Source organism: Trachypithecus francoisi, unplaced genomic scaffold (assembly GCF_009764315.1).
Source record: "Trachypithecus francoisi isolate TF-2019V2 unplaced genomic scaffold, Tfra_2.0 Contig00586, whole genome shotgun sequence".
Lineage (NCBI taxonomy): Eukaryota > Metazoa > Chordata > Mammalia > Primates > Cercopithecidae > Trachypithecus > Trachypithecus francoisi.
Genome location: NW_022680749.1, coordinates 9,020,642 through 9,038,806, shown reverse-complemented (window position 1 = coordinate 9,038,806; position 18,165 = coordinate 9,020,642). Strand labels below are relative to the sequence as shown.

Below are 18,165 nucleotides of genomic sequence, written 5' to 3'. Positions count from 1 at the left end.
CAAACTTCCTTTTAAAAAATCATCTCAATGCAAACTCTCCATCAACCCACCGTCCATTAAGTGAAATTTAATCTCATGAAGTAAATTTGGCTTTTCACAAAGTTGAGGGGTGGGAGGGAAACCATTATGCATTCATATTTTAACTGATTCTCCCACCCACACCCATGCTTCTTGAGGTTGTAGTAGACAGGCCAGTTGTCCTTATCACAGTCCCAGAATGTTGATTGTTAGAGGCTCTGCCTTCCTAATGTTCTGGGAATCAGTGTAAGGGGCCTAAACAAGAACCCATTATTTGGGGAAATAAGAATGTGATAGAAAGTCACTGACAGTCCTTCCTGGCCACTTATCACTACCTTTTCTATGGCGACAGATGCCAGCCTAGGCAAGAGCCTGGGCAGGGATTCTTAGAAGGGGAAGAAAGGGGACGAGGCCTTATAAAAATCTCTGTGGTCTTGGAAGGTTTGAAGAGGCATAATCAAAATTGCCATTGCTTTTATTTCATTTTGACCCCAAGTTGATCTTCTTGAAATTTCTATCCATGTAACAGAGAGTGTGAAATCTTTATGTTTATCAAATGGGAGAATGTCTTAAAGATAGTGGAAATACCCTGGGCTAGCGAAAGCTTTGTGGACCATTTCCTCTTTTAGAGGCATTGGAGAATCAACTTCACTGTCTGCAGTGATGCTGCAGTTATGAATGTTTATTTCTACCTTTTGATTCAGTGATTTTGAGACCTCAATAAAACTTTAGGGCCCTAGAAATCATTTTGTTCACAGCTCTCCTTTTATAACTTCAGGATTTGAAATGGTAAGAGGTGAGAGGGAACAAAGGGCAAAGCCAGGATTTAGAGGCAAGCCTCCTGATTCTTCATCCCATATCCACCAGACCCACAAAACTACTGTCTCACCTTACTCTTCTTGGTTTGTGGCAGAAGAAGCATGTTATATTGTCTGTAGTTTTTGTTAAATACTTCAGTAAAACTGTGTGAATGCCATGAGGGCAGAGGCATTTGTCTCTTGAGAGCATAAGTATACCTCAGCTCTGGAAAAGTGCCTGACACAAAGTAGAGCTAAATACATACTAAATGAGTAGGCCAGGCACAGTGGCTCATGCCTGTAATCCCAGCACTTTGGGAGGCCAAGGCAGGAGGATCACTTGAGGCCAGGAGTTCAAGACGAGCCTGGCCAACATGACAAAACCACATCTCTACTAAAAATACAAAAATTAGCTGGGCATGGTGGCATGTGCTTGTAGTCCCAGCTTAGGAGGCTGAGGCAGGAGAATTGCTTGAACCCATGAGACAGAGGTTGCAGTGAGCCGAGATCGTGCCACTACACTCCAGCCTGGACAACAGAGCAAGACTCTGTCTCAAATAAATAAAATAAAATAAAAATGAATACTAAATGAGTAAATTTAGTTTCCCATGGTCTTAGCATAGGCAGTCTTCAGCAATCAAAATTCTGAGACCAGAATAACAATAGCTTGACTGTCCACTACAACTTCGAGAAAATACACGTGTATTTAGATACATATTCGTTTAATTCTACACCCTCGAGCAGTATTCTCAACGCTGGGTGGAAATTAAAATCAGCTGGAAAACTTTAAAAAATACCAATTCCTTGGACCCTAGAGCAGAGATTTGGATTTCATGTGCCTGAGGTGAAGCCTGGGCATCAACATTTTTTTTAAAAGCTTCACAGAGGATTCTAAGATGCACCCAGCTTAGAGAACCACTGTTCCAAGAAATGTTAGTTCACACCTGAGAAGCCCTAACTCTGCGATTACAACTGTTGGGGTTAGTTAGCATTTGAAAGACGCTAATCAGCTGCTCCCACTCCAGTGGAGGTAATCCCAAGCACTTTACCTATCTTTACCTTTGAGTAGTATTGAAGGATTAATGGTTAATTAGCATTAGAAATGTTACCAATTATTTCTCATTGAAAGGAGAATTTGAAATATGTGGTTTGGTTAGACAAGAATATGAGTCCTGCTGGGTCTCAGGTAAATATTTATTTAGCCCCATTATGTGTCAGGCACTTTTCTATGTCCTTGGAGTCCTAGGCCTACAGTGAGTGCTAGGAGTCCATATTTTGTGTTAGGCGGTATGTAGAGGAGTCTGTAATCATCTTGAGCAGACTAGAAAATTAGCTGAAATATGCTGATAGAATGTGGTAGTGGTTTCATTTGCTTCAAGTGAAACTTTTTCTTTTCTTTTTTTAAATAAAATCATACAGCCAGGATCTTGCTATGTTGCCCAGGCTGGTCTCAAATTCCTAGGGTCAAGTGATCCTCCTGCCTTGGCCTCCCAAAGTGCTGAGGTTACAAGCATGAGCCACTGTGCCTAGCCAAGTGAATCTTTTGTGCTGGACACTGTCCAAGGGCCTAAATGGACAAAGGGTTAGGCTTCATGAGTTTACTGAATAGTCCATGTGGCCTTTTGTGCCTGTTGGCTGACGTGAGTTCTTATGTGCGGCAGAATTTGCACTGAGATACATCATTTACTGTAACAGGGCACGTGCTGTAAGGTGTGGAGATGAGACCTACAGCCTTCACCTACCTCTAACATTAGGAGGCCACCGATATTCACAAAAAGTAACCTACTGTGGGCAGCCCAACTGTGTTAGGGCAGTTTGTGCTCTCTTTATCCAGAGTCCTGGGCAGAAGGACTTTAGTCTTGACTCTGCCTTTCCATAGGAGATGAAGGCAGGTGCCACAATCCTGTTGAAAATGTCTCCAGTACTTTTCTGCTTTCTTTTTTTTTTTTTTTTTTTTTTTTGAGACGGAGTCTTGCTCTGTCACCCAGGCTGGAGTGCAGTGGCTAGATCTCAGCTCACTGCAAGCTCCACCTCCTGGGTTCACGCCATTCTCCTGCCTCAGCCTCCTGAGTAGCTGGGACTACAGGCGCCCGCCATCTCGCCTGGCTAGTTTTTTGTATTTTTTAGTAGAGACGGGGTTTCACCATGTTAGCCAGGATAGTCTCGATCTCCTGACCTTGTGATCCGCCCGTCTCAGCCTCCCAAAGTGCTGGGATTACAGGCTTGAGCCACCGCGCCCGGCCATTTTTCTGCTTTTCAAATACAGGTTATTCCATTCCAACATTGAACCTTATTTGCTTCACTTTTGTGACCTTCCTTTGGCATTTTCAAACATGTAACTGAGCCATGGCTTGCCGGTCAGGCTAAGTCAGCCACTTCTCTGGGCCAAGGAAGGTGAGTAACAGCTGGGTCTGGGAAGGCTATTAAAAGGGATGGCAAAATGAGCAATTGTAAGTACAACAGTAGAACAAGGAGGTTTCCAAGTCAGAATCTGGCTACAGCCCTTGGAGCACTTCCTTTTAGTATCAAGGTGGGTGTTCTAAGGACAAGGAGTGTTAATAACAATACAGTTTTATGTACTATAAAATGCCTTTTTAAAAAATAAAAATGCCCATTATAAAAAACAGCCCACATGTCCACAAATAAGAAAGTGGTTAAATAAGAAATGGTACATCCATACATGGAAATTCATGCAGTTGTTTAAAATAGCAAAGATAGATTTGTTTGTGCTGATAGGAGACAATCTTCAAGACATGGTTACTGGGTGAAAAATAATCAAGTATCAAATCAACAGTGAGATCTCAACTAAGTAACATTCTCTGTACTATTTTTAACAATAATGTGTCTATTATATAGTTAAAATATAAGAATGAAAAGTTGGAGTAGAAGTAGAATGTCTTGAACTTCAAATTTTATACAGAAAGATAAAACTGCCCTTGGACTTGGAGCTGAGCTATGGTACATGGATCTGGGTGGGGTCGAAGCACCTCTTTTAATCCCTAGGTGACAGCAGTAAGTACTTTAGGTGCTACTTCTCTGCTTCTCACTTTCTCCAACTGTAACCATGGTCATATTCTAGTCACATGTCATTTCACCCACGTGATCCTGAGGGGAGTAGGAAAAGACTCATGGGGTGACACTGGAGAAGCTCAGGGATGCTTTTTTTCCTCTTTCTGGTTGGAGATGGGTGATGCCAAGTTGCTTCATGATTGTAGAACTGACTAGGACCTTTATTGTTTTAATTCATCTTAGTAAGGATAGATGATGTCCGGATCAAGGCTATGATAAAGCCAAATACACAAATGTCAGAATTTACACCCCTGGGTGAACTTTTATGGGAAGGATACTCCTGAAAAACAAATGACAGAAAACTCTCCGGCAGGGGAATTTTGTTCTCAACTTTGATGAATAAGAATGATTTGAAAATACAATGGTTGTTGTTTTTGTTTTGTTAGAGAGCTAAAGGTGCTCAGAATCTCTTTTCAAAAAGCAGATTCTCTCATGTTTTTTAATTTGTTGTCATATTCTTTTTACATCTTCTGACCACTTGTCCTCAAGTTGTACCTCTCATGTTTTATGACAAACTGAATCAACATGGGAAAAGGTTGAACTGGCAGTGATTTCACCAGCCCTGACATCCTTGCATCCACCAGCGTGCTCCTTTAAGTTCAGCCCATTCCGTCAACTCATCTTCAAGTGTCATCCTGTGCGAAGTTTTCTTCAAGACTTCCTGGAGCCTCTCTATAGAATCAGCTAGATTTCAAGGGATAATTAAATGACTGGAGAAAGAAAAGGGCTTAGTAAGCCTCCCTGCCCACTTTCACTTGCATTCTTTGAGGTGATTGAAACAGTAAAGAGCCTTTTAATCAGTTTTGGTTGCATCCTGAGTGGGTCTAAGTGAGACTTGCCCTTGGAAATCTGTTGGGCTCAATGATTGTGTGCTTCGTTGCATGGGATCAAAACTCTTCAACCTAGCATTCACCAACTAGCTATGCATCTGCAGCAAGCTACTTAACGTTTCTGTGTCTCAGCATCCTCTCTGTAAAATGAGAGCACTAGTCTTGCTCCAACTTTGAGGGCATGGACAGCTCTGGGATTTCATATCCAAGACCCTTAAATCCCACAGTTCTTCCCCTAAAGACTTCTCCTCCTAATACTTCCCCCAGTCTGGGTCAGGCCTGCAACAAAAAGGCATAAGAAATGGTAGAAAAAGTGTCCATGACTACTTCTGACTTAGATGAAGAGACCAATGAAAATAGTAATGACTCTGCTTGCTTCAGCAGGGCATATACTAAAATAAGAGCTATACAAAGATTATCATGGCCCCTGTGCAAGAATGACACACAAATTTGTGAAACATTCCATATATTAAAAATAAATAAATAAGGCAGGAGAATGGCGTGAACCCGGGAGGCGGAGCTTGCAGTGAGCTGAGATCCGGCCACTGCACTCCAGCCCGGGCGACAGAGCGAGACTCCGCCTCAAAAAAAAAAAATAAATAAAAATAAATAAATAAATAAATAAATAATAAAGAAAAAAGAAAAAAATTAAAAAGAAAATAGTGATAGCTGTGTCCATCTCAAAGAAAAGCCCAGGAGATTTCCTTTAATTAACCCCCTTTTAAGATAGAACATTAGGAGACCAGAACATATGATGCAGGAGGTACTGGGGGGTCCCTTCTTGTCAGTGTTTTGTCTTGGGGTGGGGAGTCGATGTCTTCTGAAAATTCCAGAAACACCATCAAGTGGCTGAGCATTCAAGGGGGAAGAGGAGAATGGCAGCCACATTTGTTGATTGGGTGAGTTTGGGGAGAAATAGACACACAAAGATCAAACATAACTTCCTAATTAACCCTCCTCTCCATTCACAATTCCCTTCTCCCATTCTTCTTTCTTTTACTGAAAAAAAAGGTAAGATTTTAAACAACTTAAGGATAGTAAACCCAGTTTTTCCTGAAACTATAAAAAGACCCCAGTATTTTTACATAATTTATACCTCAAAGATTAGAAACCAGAAATAGAGACCTTTTTCAACCCTTCCTGAAGCAAAGTGCATCATCCCTCTGGCCACGTGTCTCAATCTTGATGCATTAGAATCATCTGGGTGCTTTGAAATTCAAGATGATTCCTGCGAGTTACCATAAATACCATAAATCGACTCAGAATCCCTTGAAGTGGGGCCCAGGGATCTGTATTTCTGACAAGCTCCCACAGGTGATTCCTTTCCCCATAGCATTTGAGAACTTCAGCCCAATGACCTAATCAGAGTCTTGCCATTGCTAATAAATGGTCCCATTTTTTTTCACACATATGTGTGTGTGTGTGTGTGTATATATATATATATATATATATATATATGTAGTATTTTTAGTAGAGATGGAATTTTGCCATGTTGCCCAGGCTAGTATTGAACTCCTAAGCTCAAGCGATCTGCCTGTCTCTGCCTCCCAAAGTGTTGGGATAACAGGTGTGAGCCACTGTGCCTGGCCAACAGCTGGTTTCATATACTCTATTTCTTGACCTCTCTGATCCATTTTGGAGAAAAAATGCTGCAATTATTATGCTGTTTAAGAACACGGTAAGCGTGTCATGTGCTAATTGTGGCCAGTGACATCATAAAAGACAAGTGCATTACTGAATGCTTTCAATTTCTTATAATGATGGTAAGGTGGCATGTCATGGGGCCTATTTAGCCCCAGACATCACTCCAAAGAATTCCAAACAGATATAGACAAGTGCCCTTAGGGCCCAGATCCCTTCCCCTTAGGCTGTTTACCCAGGGAATAGGATGTCCTGAGGCAAGTTTCCCCTAAGTGAAGTGTTGATAAGTCTGCTTATCGGAAAGATATTACTGGGGTGTGATATGTAGGGCATCTACATTTTCTTGATAGGTAGTCATATGAAAGCTGACAAAGAAAAAAAAGGGCAGTGATGTGGTGCAATGTCAACAGACAGCTGTCCCCTGCCTCTTGACAAATAGGATGACTTGCATTGCTGAGCGGTGTGATCACCACCAAAGGAATGGCCCTCTCACATTTCTTCCTGATTCACATATTCAGTGGGGTTAGCTTGTCCTCCCCTCCCTCTTCAGCTTCCCAGACACTGAGTCTGGAATGAAAATTCACCTGCCTCTGAGTTGGCTCCTAGTAGGGGCGGGGGTGTTACTAGGGTTCCCAGGTTGGAAGATTATCTCACCCGGCCCCAGCTATATAAGCTGACCGGTGTGGAGGGGCCGAGCAGGGCCAACTCCAGGGATTCCTTCCATGACAGAAAAACATACAAGACTCCTTCAGCCAACATGATGGTACTAAAAGTAGAGGAACTGGTATGTAAGATGCATTAATTTAATAAATTGACAACTGGTTCATCTTGGTTTTTGTTTGAAAATGGAAATGCCCTTTGCTTTCAGGCATAATGCAAGGGAACTCTGAAAATATCATATTTTTTGGAAAAAGGTTGATGTGATGAAACAAGTAAAATTGGGAAAAAAAATGGAGCTACCAGCAATGAATTCTCTGCATATTTCCTATTTAATATCTTCTCCTTTGGTTTTATTACTACGGTGTGGAATCACATGTAGTTATCAAAATGTCTTAGGCAAGAAGTTTTATTGCAAGAATGTAAGTCTGGAAACTTTACAACAAGGTGAAGCGTCAACAAAAGTACCTAAAGTTGAGTTTTAATTAAGTAGAGAAGGTTTGTGACTTTCCTAAAAGAAATGTGATTAAGCAGATTAAAAGTAGATTTAAATATGTCAACCTAACCCAAGCTTTGATTTAACCAAGAGAGTAGGACAAGCACCTGAAGTTAATTCTGAGACATTTGTAGCAGCGTGCGTGTGTCGCAGCTTGAGATCTGAGAGTGCACTGCTCAAAGGTGGCTGTTCCCAGGGAAGAAGGACCCAGAGCCTCCTGCAGCATTGTCTGTGAAGAAGGACCCAGGACAAGGCTGCTGCTTCTGACGCTGCCATCTTCTTCCCTCATAGGTCACTGGGAAGAAGAATGGCAATGGGGAGGCAGGGGAATTCCTTCCTGAGGATTTCAGAGATGGAGAATACGAGGCTGCTGTTACTTTAGAGAAGCAGGAGGATCTGAAGACACTTCCAGCCCACCCTGTGACCCTGGGGGAGCAACAGTGGAAAAGCGAGAAACAACGAGAGGCAGAGGTGAGAGCCATCTGTGGAATCCACTAGTAGGATGTTGGGGCTGGAGCAGGGAATGGAAATGCCAGGGAAGGAGAAGAGAGAAGCAAACCCAATCATTAAGATGTTTATTTACCAGATTCTAACCCATAAAGAGGCAACTTGTATGGAGCAGGTTTTGGGAATAATTCTTTGACAAGACTATGACCTCTGAATTCTGAATCAATGAATAAATGTGCTGTGACCATGTTTTGATTGAAAGATACACATGTCCAGTGAATTCCTGATGTTACACACCATGTAGTTAATCCCAAGCAAGGGAGATCTCTTTTTCTCAATAACATGGTCTGTGGTCCTAGGATCATTGTTTAAATGTCTGCTGTCTGTGTTGACACAATCTGTGTTTCTGGGTGAAATTTCCTTAATTACTAACACAGATAAAAGTTGCTTTAGTTAGCTGTGGTACCTGGACAGTCTGTTTTAGAAGGCTCTGCCTAGTGACAGAGAATGACATTGATATTTCAGAGCTTAACATTTATTGTTAGATTCTTTTTTATCATGCTCAAAAATAAACCAAGTTTTGAGCGTAATTTTAAAAATCCTTCAAAAATCTAGAGCTTGTTTATGGCATTAATTACAAAGTCATCACTTAGAGACCAGATTGTGTTCTCAGTTAGGCAAGGGCTGATTCTACAAGCAACAGAAGTAAAGATGATGGCAATTAGCTGAAAATTAGACCCCCAGATAAATATCTGAATAAGAAATCCCTAAAATGAAGTCAAAGATTTATATAATTTTTTAAAAATGTTTTTGCTCAAACTGTTCACATGTTTATCTCAGACCTTGCAGATTTAGTTTAGACACAACCAGAATGCTTGTCAGTAGAACTCACCATATTTTTGAAATACGAATTTCTTTTTTAGCTCAAAAAGAAAAAACTAGAACAAAGATCAAAGCTTGAAAATTTAGAAGACCTTGAAATAATCATTCAACTGAAGAAAAGGAAAAAATACAGGAAAACTAAAGTTCCCGTTGTAAAGGAACCAGAACCTGAAATCATTGTAAGGACTTTTTTTGGTTTCCAGTAATATGTGTCCAGTGTTGTGCTACAGGGGAGCAAATATCTGTGGAGGGTTTGATTGAATGTTGGCAAGCTCATGGTAACTCTCATGCTATCTATCTATCTATCTATCTATCTATCTATCTATCTATCTATCTATATTTTTTGGCTTTAGATGGAACCTGTGGATGTGCCTATGTTTCTGAAGGCTGCTCTGGAGAATAAACTGCCAGTAGTAGAAAAATTCTTGTCAGACAAGAACAACCCAGATGTTTGTGATGAGGTAAGACTCATGCAAAGCACTGCAAAATCCAGCTCATTAATTTTATGTTTCTTATGCTTTACTGCAGTCTTGCTAATATAATGCCAAAGTCCTTCCACCTGAAACAGTTTCCCCAGCTGTTGCTGTGTAGGAGCCTAATAGGAGAGTTCAGTGGTCCAAAAAATAAATAGATATTGGATTGTATTGTCTTTTGCACTCACATACATCTGGCTGATTTTTCAGTTTTTCTTTAACTTCTTAGATCCTTGTGATGAGATTTTTAATGTGGGCCAAAAAGTCACCTTTAGAGATATATTATTAGTATCATCTTTGATTAAAACCAAACATGTCAACACTAGATAGGAAATCTGGAGATTGGAGTTCAGGGGCCAGTTGTACCACTACTTGGCTATTTGGTTTTGAGCAGCTAATTTGCATCCTCTGGGCTGTGGTTTCCTTATCTGTAAAACATGGGGCATTGGGTGAAATAATGCCTAAAGTTGTTCCAGCTCTAATAGTCCATTTGCCCATTCAAATAAAGCCAATTTATCAGAAATCACTAATCCTTTTGTATTCTTTCCCCCATGAAGTGAAATTGGGGATTGCTTCTGAAGTTGAACTAAAAACGTGTCTCCCATTCTCCTAAAAATGAATGGAAACTTTTTGATAGTCTAGCAATAGTCCCAGATACAAGAAAACTGTCTGATCTGCATGGTAATGTTACATGAACAAGGAAGGTGCAAGATACAAGAAAGGGAGATGTCAGCATTTAGATAGTTTTGAGCCTTTAAGTTCACATTCCTCAACGTAGGCCTTTGAGCCCTTAGAAATGTATGTTAAAGGAAGCTCAAATATTAGTTGCAGGATAATTGTTCTGATTCTGCAATTTTAGTTAACTTTGACATTTCTATTCATAAAGAAGCACTTGAGTTTCTATCAGTTAGGTCATCAGAATCTCCAGCTTCATAGCTCTTAAAAGGGTTTATGCACATTTTAATATTTATTGCTATCTCTTTTTAAAATCTCTGTTCTGACAGTATAAACGGACAGCTCTTCATAGAGCATGCTTGGAAGGACATTTGGCAATTGTGGAGAAGTTAATAGAAGCTGGAGCCCAGATCGAATTCCGTGATATGGTAAATATATTTCTTTGCTTGGGAATGAGCCAAAAGAAGTAGACTATATGAAGCTCCGGAAAACCTCCAATGCAAAACCGGACTGATTGGATTGAAAATTGATCTGAGAGAACCAGGCAAAAGCCCATTTCTCCAAATAAAGAAAAGTTGGGAGATGAGAGTAGGTCACGTGAAAATATTTTCCATACATACTGAAAATAGAGGAATATTTCAGGGAAAAGAAGGAAGTGAAAGCTGTTCAGCTGAATTCAATATCCTCATCAGTGAGTTAGTCATTCATTTTCGACACTTGCCTTTCAACAGCCGTGTCCCTCCATTGTTCACAGGGCAGCCTGCTCATGGTCCCTTGGCTGCCAGCAACATATATGAATTCTCTAGCTGTACACTTTATATGATAGATGCCAATTGTTACCAATGAGATTTAGGGCTAGACTGAATATGAAATGAATTGCATCTATGGAAAGTAGCTGCTATTCAGACCTCAATAATTCAATCACTGTAATTTCTACAAAGACCAGTATGCAGCATAATTTATGAACTGCAGATTGAGCTGGGAAAATTCTTTATGTATTTAAATGCAGCTCATTTTGACTTTATAGCAAAGCAGAAACTGGATAGCAAAGAAATCCAAAGGACTTGGCCAAAATTGAATCCAAAACATAAACACATTGAAAAAAAAAATAAAGAAACAAAATATGAAGTTTGCATGGAAACTAAAAATCATGAGTGTGGGATTAAGGCCAGGGGCATATCAACCACATAGATCAGTGAGGAGAGGGTCTCTCAGGTGTAACTATACATGTTACAACTGTAGATACAAGTGACTGTAGTTGAGGTACAGAGGCTGTGCTAGCAAAAATGAGAGCAGAAAACCCACAGAGGTAGAGAAAGAGCGACAGGGACCCTAGATGAGGTGTCAGATTCAGATTAAAATATTTTGGAAGGGACTACTTTTATTCTGCTAGAATTTTAAAATACATGTGTTTCGAACTTTTGAGTACATTTGACAAAAGTAGTTAGAAGTTCCAGGCAGATGGGGGTTGGACTATGTATTCTGCCTCTTATTAATTGTGTTTCCTTGGGCTGGAAACTTGAACTTTTTGGAACCTGGTTTTTCTTATCTGCAAAATGTGCATAGTAACATCTACCTCAAAATGTTGCTGGAAGAATCAAGGTGTCTAGAGTGTAGCACCATGTTGGTATGAGAAATGTCTCAATAAATGGCCATTCTTATTCTTTTAAAACATTATTAGATTTATTAAGAGCCTACTAATAAGACACACATATGCACACACACACACGTAATTTAGCTAACACATTTGGTAAGAACCTTTGACTCCAGTTAGAATTGGCAATCTAGATGGGGGCAACTCAGTATTATCACGGATGCCCTAGCAATCAGTTTCTAATTGACCAGACCACATTCTCCTTCACATTGTTGGGTCTTTTTCCATCCCCGTGTAGCTTGAATCCACAGCCATCCACTGGGCAAGCCGTGGGGGAAACCTAGATGTTTTAAAATTGTTGCTGAACAAAGGAGCAAAAATTAGCGCCCGAGATAAGGTATTTCTTCTTCCTTCCCTTCATTCACCCCTTCCCCCTCCCTGCCACCCCCTTCTCCACTTCTCCCATTCTTCCCTCCCCACTCCTCCTTCTCCCCTACCGCCCCCTCTTCCTCCCCCACTCCTTCATCTCCTAACCTCTCTTCTCCATTAAAGTCATCTGGAGGCCCATGCTGTGTGCAGACACCCTAGTGACCTCTTCTCCCCCTCGCACATGTCTTGGGGTCTGGGACAGCCTCTGTCCTCATTCCTAGCGAATCAGCAGCGTTTTCCAATTTTCCAGTTGCTCAGCACAGCGCTGCATGTGGCAGTGAGGACTGGCCACTATGAGTGCGCGGAGCATCTTATCGCCTGTGAGGCAGACCTCAACGCCAAAGACAGAGTGAGTAGCTGGACACGCTCGGGTTTCCCAAAGCTTCACTGCTTTTGTATTTGGAATCACTCTCCCAAGCCTGGGTGCCCTTGCAGGACCCACTTCCTGGCCTCAGACCCAGCTTGAACCTGTTGACTCTGCTTCTCTAGGAAGGAGATACCCCGTTGCATGATGCGGTGAGACTGAACCGCTATAAGATGATCCGACTCCTGATTATGTATGGCGCGGATCTCAACATCAAGAACTGTGTAAGTACTGGAAACAAGAAACACCACTTGCAAGCTTTCCAATTTCCAGGAGCATTTCTTAAATAGGTGAAACGACTCCCACAGTGGCAGTATTTGAGGGGTTTTCAGTGGTCTAAATGCCCCTGCCCATTTCCCCAAGGACAGTGTTTATCTTGGTTAGGACTCAGGTCACATGGCAAGAGATGGGGGAAGCCATAGATACTTCTATGACCTCAGTGCCTGATACAGTGCATAATAATTCTTTTACAATTTGGTCTTGGAAATGAAAGATAGTCAAAATTTGCTCATCCCCACAAACACCTAGAAGTCCAATCTGCCTTGGTCATTTCTGTCTGTGCAAGGGCTGAGGAAGTTAGAAATAAAGGCATCCACCATTTCCAAAATGTCCTAAAATTCCACAAGGGTCAGTGCAGGCAGTGAACTAAGGTTAATCAATATCCAATCTGAGTAATTCAGAAAGTCCCTTTCCTCCTTACAGCAATGTGAAATGTCACCATTTTCTTCCAGGGGTAGCTGTGCTTTTGCCTGTATTTTTTTCAGATAATTTCTATCCATTCTCCACTTGGATTTGTCTTCACATCTCTCAAAATAATTTCCTATATTTAGGCCCTGAAAATTCTTGTATAAGTACATATTAATTTAACTTCATCTGTAAGCAGGGAACATAACCAACTTTTCCTCATGGTCTCAATTTCCAGACAAACACCATCTAATATAAACTTAAAAAATATTTCCCAGAGGAACAGGTATAAATTTCTGAAGAAATAAATTTAAAGAAGCTTTTGAAGAATCACTTTACAAAAAAGAGGAGGGGGGGAGGGAAACTCAGTCATCATATAAATGCAAATAATTTTCTCCCCTTATTTGTGTTGCAAAGACTGAGAAGAATATTTTACCATTAAAAAAAAATCTGGCTTGGTGACAGGAACAAAGAATGGTGATAAATGAAGATTGCTTGGAATGGGAAAATGTTAACAGTAGGGCTCCCTCAGTCTAGATATTGGAATTGATCTTATCTAGTAATTTTTTTAAACTATCAGAAAAAGAGCAGGTTCAATGAAATCTTGAAAGCTGCAGAAAATGTGAAGAGTTTTTTTCAGGCAGTGAGACACTACCAGCAGAGACAAATAGCAGCATATAGGTTTAGGGAGACTGTGTAAGTAGCCAGAAAAATCACGATATAAATTTCAATGGAGAGAAGTGCAAGGAATTTATGGAAGAGTAGCCCAAAATATACAAATAGGGCTCTGAATTATCAGTTAGATCTTAGCATCAGGTTTATGAAACTATTAATGTCATTGACCCAATGGATTGATGTTTTCCCCAAAGATCAATAACCTATTGATACCATCTTAAGGAGATTGGCAGCAGCATACAATATTTTCTCATTATCCAAAACTCTATATTCATGTCTACTGATGACTGTTCCTAGAGAAAGACACTGAGGTGGGGAAGTTCCAAAATGAAAGTTATAGGGCCACTAATTTAAATACCTACAGATTGCATAATCTGACTGCAGGCTGACCCCACTGTGCCAGGCAAATGGCATAAGTGACTTCAAATGTGTGGTTGTCAGTGTCTGTGCACATAACTCTTTTAAAGGTGGCCCTTCCCCAACCCAGTCTATGTTGCTCTGTAGAACCATGGGTACCATGTTGTTAACTCTTCTGATTTTTTCATAGAAGTCACAAATCCAGTTGGGAAATCTCTTGGTTTCCAACTGTTGCCAATTCATACTAATCTTAACAAAAATCTAAGTTCTGTTTGGGTCAAAACAAAACAGGTCTCTATTCTGGTTTGCATCTCAAAGCTGCCAATTTGCAGTCACTGGGTTAAAAAGAAACTTTTCAATGAATAGAGATGGAAAAAATTAGGACTTCTCAGATCTATAGAGAAGAATTGAGAGATGATAAGGTTTTAATATTTTTAAATCTTGAGACATGTGCATAAGGGAGATCAAAATTTCGTCTCAAAAATGATTTGTTCACACATGTCATTGCCATCAACTCCAAGAAAAACAAATTTCCTGTGAGAGTTCATTGAAAATTCTGACAAGTTATGAAAAATCTGCTCCCAGGAACAGTAATAGTACCCAAGCAGTACCTGAGTACTTAAGCCAAGTTATTGATGCAGCTCATTTACTACCATTTCTTATCAATCAAAGAACTATCATTCAAATGGATAGGCATTGATTCTTGGACCAAGAAGGATGCTGCCACCTCCGGGAACCCATTCCACAGGATACTGGAAGATGTATGGAGGCATTTTATAAATTTCAAAATGACTTGAGATGCTCTTGACACTTAGTGTCTAGGGACAATGGATTTTACCAATACCTGGGATGGTCCCACATGAAAAAGATTTCTACTCTAAAATGGCAAAAGCATCCCTCTGAGAAACAGTGAAGGGCTGGTTTGAGTATAAACTGCAGATCACTAGTGGAAACTGTAAAACACTGTTATATAGCTAATCCTTACCTCATGAAACACACACAGAGAATGTGAATTTACAGATGTCACCCACCTGAAAGTCAAGTTTCCTTATCTCATTTGATTAGGCTGGGAAGACGCCGATGGATCTGGTGCTACACTGGCAGAATGGAACCAAAGCAATATTCGATAGCCTCAAAGAGAACTCCTACAAGACCTCTCGCATAGCTACATTCTGAGGGAAATGACAGACTCTTTGATCAGTAAATGTTCACTGGCATTTTGAAGGCATGGCCCAAGAGAAGAGACACTAGCCATAAAATCTAGTTTCTATTTATCAATGTGTTGTGAAGATGTACCTAATGAAGTTTTGAGAAAGCACAGGGTTATATGTGTTTAAATTTCCTTTAGTGAAACTCTATTTATTTTTATGTATTTCTGTTTATTTATTTACTACCACGCTACTGATATTCAGACCTTCTTGATAATCCATTTGGTGAGCAGAGCTTCATTTGTATATAACACTTTCAGAGCCCTCCCATAGGTAGTTCTTAAACCAGGTGAAAGAGCAAAGTTCAAGTGCCTACTTACGTGTCATTCACTTATGTAAGAGTTTTTAAGAGAGGGCTGATTATTGCAACCCTCTTTTCTCCTGAATTTTTAATGCAGAAGTTTGAATGAAGCAAGGGAAGGCATGTAGGGACAGGAAAGGAAACAATGGAAGGAAAGTGGTTCTGTGAAAAGGACAGTGAAGCCAGCTATTTTACCCCCAGGCAGGATTTTTTTTTTTTTTTTTTTTTTTTTTAACCAAGTACACAGAGTACGCAGGTGAAGAGAACGTCATGAGTGTAAGTGCAAGGCAGTGGAAGGAGCGGCAAACTGGGACATGCAAAATTGAATTTGCTCAAAAAAGATGAAAGGAAATGCAAACTGTAAATGTGTAAATGTATATTGTATTGTATGTACATTTTATATTCATAATAAAAGCAAACAAACTCTAAACCTCTAAATCCTTCCATAAGTGTGGTGGAAATGTCCTATGTGAAAAAAAAGCTCTATAGGAGGGGTTTTTTCCCATTGTTTTCCAAGTTTTGAAGATTAGAAATGTCCCATACAACAGCACTCCCAGTATTTAATATGTATACAGATCACCTGGGGATCTGGTTAAAATGCAGATTTCTGATTCAGCTGGTCTCAGGTGGGGCCTCAGATTCTGCTTTTCTGATAAGCTCCCAGGTGACAGGCCACGAAATGCCAACTGAGCAACTGGGCTGAGAGCCGTAAAGACACAAAGGAATTCTAGCGACCTTTCAGTCCCAGTGGTGTGTAGAAAGAGACCCCTGGTGGTCAGAATGATTTCTGCATGGTAAACCCGCATTCCTTAAGAAGTTCCCATCAGGGCTTAACGAGTGATTTTTTTTTTTAATTTAAATTTTAAGTTCAGGGGTACATGTGCAAGATGTGCAGGGGTGTTACATAGGTAAACGTGTGCCACGGTGGTTTGCTGCACCTATCAACCCATCACTTAGGTAGTAAGCCTAGCATACATTAGCTATTTTTCCTAATGCTCTTCCTCCTCCCACCCCACTCCTCTACAGGTCCCAGTGTGTTTTGTTCCCCTCCCTGTGTCCATGTGTTCTCATTGTTCAGCTCCCACTTATAAGTGAGAACATGCAGTGTTTGGTTTTCTGCTCCTGTGTTAATTTGCTAAGAATAATGGCCTGTAGCTCCATCCATGTCCCTGCAAAGGACATGATCTCATTCTTTTTATGGCTGCATAGTATTCCATGGTGTATATCTACCACATTTTCTTTATGCAGCCTATTATTGATGGGCATTTGGGTTGGTTCCATGTCTTTGCAATTGTGAATAGTGCTGCAATAAACATATGCATGCATGTATCTTTGTAATAGAATTATTTATATTCCTTTGGTTATATACCCAATAATGGGCTTGCTAGGTCAAATGGTATTTCTGGTTTTAGATCTTTGAGGAATCACCACACCATTTTCCACAATGGATGAATTAATTTACATTCCCATCAACAGTATAAAAGTGTTCCTATTTTTCTGTAATCTTGCCAGCATCTGTTATTTCTTGACTTTTTAATAATTGCCATTCAGACTCTATCCATTTGATGAAGCTTTAATATCCAGAATCTACAGGGAACTTAAATTTACAAGAAAAAACAACCCCATCAAAAAAGCAGGCAAAGGACATGAATAGACACTTCTCAAAAGAAGACATTCATGCGGCCAACAAACATCTGGAGAAGAAAGCTCAAGATCACTGATCATTAGAAAAATGCAAATTAACTAGAGATTTAATAATTCTTGTGGACAGGGACTGGCAATGTCAAAGACCTCCCAGGAGAGAACACACAGGTCCATGATTTTTGACCTCCAGACCACCACAATAAAACTAGTATCACAATAAAGTGAGTCACAATTTTTCTGGTTTTCTAGTGCATACAAGTTATGTTTACTTTATTCTGTGATTTAATAATTGTGCTATAGCATGATGTCTAAAAAACACTGCACATACCTTAACTTAAAAATACTTTATTGCTAAAAAAATGCTAACGATCATCCTAGCCTTCAGTGAGTCATAATCTTTTTACTGGTGGAGGGTCTTCCCTCCATGTAGACAGCTGCTGACTGATGAGGGTGGTAGTTGATGAAGATTGGAGTGGCTGCGTCAATTTATTAAAAGAAGACAACAATGAGCTTACCACATCAATTAACTCTCTTTCATAAAATATTTATCTGTAGCATCTGATGCTATTTGATAGCATGTTACTATCAATAGAACATCTTTCAAAATTGAGTACATCCTCTCAAACCCTGTTACTACTTTATCAAACTAAGTTGATGTAATATTCAAAATCCTTTTCTTGCCATTTCTTTTTTTTTTTTTGAGATGGAGTCTTGCTTTGTCGCCCAGGCTGGAGTGCAGTGGCTGGATCTCAGCTCACTGCAAGCTCCGCCTCCCGGGTTTATGCCATTCTCCTGCCTCAGCCTCCCGAGTAGCTGGGACTACAGGCGCCCGCCACCTCGCCCGGCTAGTTTTTTTGTATTTTTTAGTAGAGACGGGGTTTCACCGGGTTAGCCAGGATGGTCTCGATCTCCTGACCTCGTGAT

The 18,165-nt window shown here is 40.3% G+C and overlaps 1 protein-coding gene and 1 non-coding gene across 3 annotated transcripts; both read left to right on the top strand.

Annotated features, from left to right (window-relative positions):
- Positions 1-5,084: 5,084 nt before the first annotated feature.
- Positions 5,085-5,186, top strand: LOC117086646. The gene has a single exon (XR_004438509.1). It is a non-coding gene; the product is annotated as a U6 spliceosomal RNA (small nuclear RNA).
- A 1,682-nt stretch (positions 5,187-6,868) lies between these two features.
- ANKRD1 (ankyrin repeat domain 1) lies at positions 6,869-16,027 on the top strand. Of its 2 annotated transcripts, XM_033216018.1 has the most exons (9): positions 6,869-7,139; positions 7,800-7,979; positions 8,879-9,016; positions 9,191-9,298; positions 10,315-10,413; positions 11,878-11,976; positions 12,259-12,357; positions 12,498-12,596; positions 15,154-16,027. In XM_033216018.1, exons 1-9 carry the CDS (start codon positions 7,113-7,115, stop codon positions 15,262-15,264), a joined length of 960 nt encoding a protein of 319 aa, XP_033071909.1. In that variant the 5' UTR covers positions 6,869-7,112; the 3' UTR covers positions 15,265-16,027. The 2 variants fall into 2 exon arrangements, with proteins under 2 accessions (XP_033071909.1, XP_033071910.1); XM_033216019.1 differs by lacking the exon at positions 11,878-11,976.
- Positions 16,028-18,165: the final 2,138 nt, after the last annotated feature.

Bases quoted from the DNA above. Each gene is read 5' to 3' on its own strand.
- ANKRD1 (XM_033216018.1), top strand. From the start codon at position 7,113: ATGATGGTACTAAAAGTAGAGGAACTG. The intron at 11,977-12,258 runs GTATTTCTTCTT...CCAATTTTCCAG, and splicing joins AAATTAGCGCCCGAGATAAG to TTGCTCAGCACAGCGCTGCA. The intron at 12,597-15,153 runs GTAAGTACTGGA...TCATTTGATTAG, and splicing joins ATCTCAACATCAAGAACTGT to GCTGGGAAGACGCCGATGGA.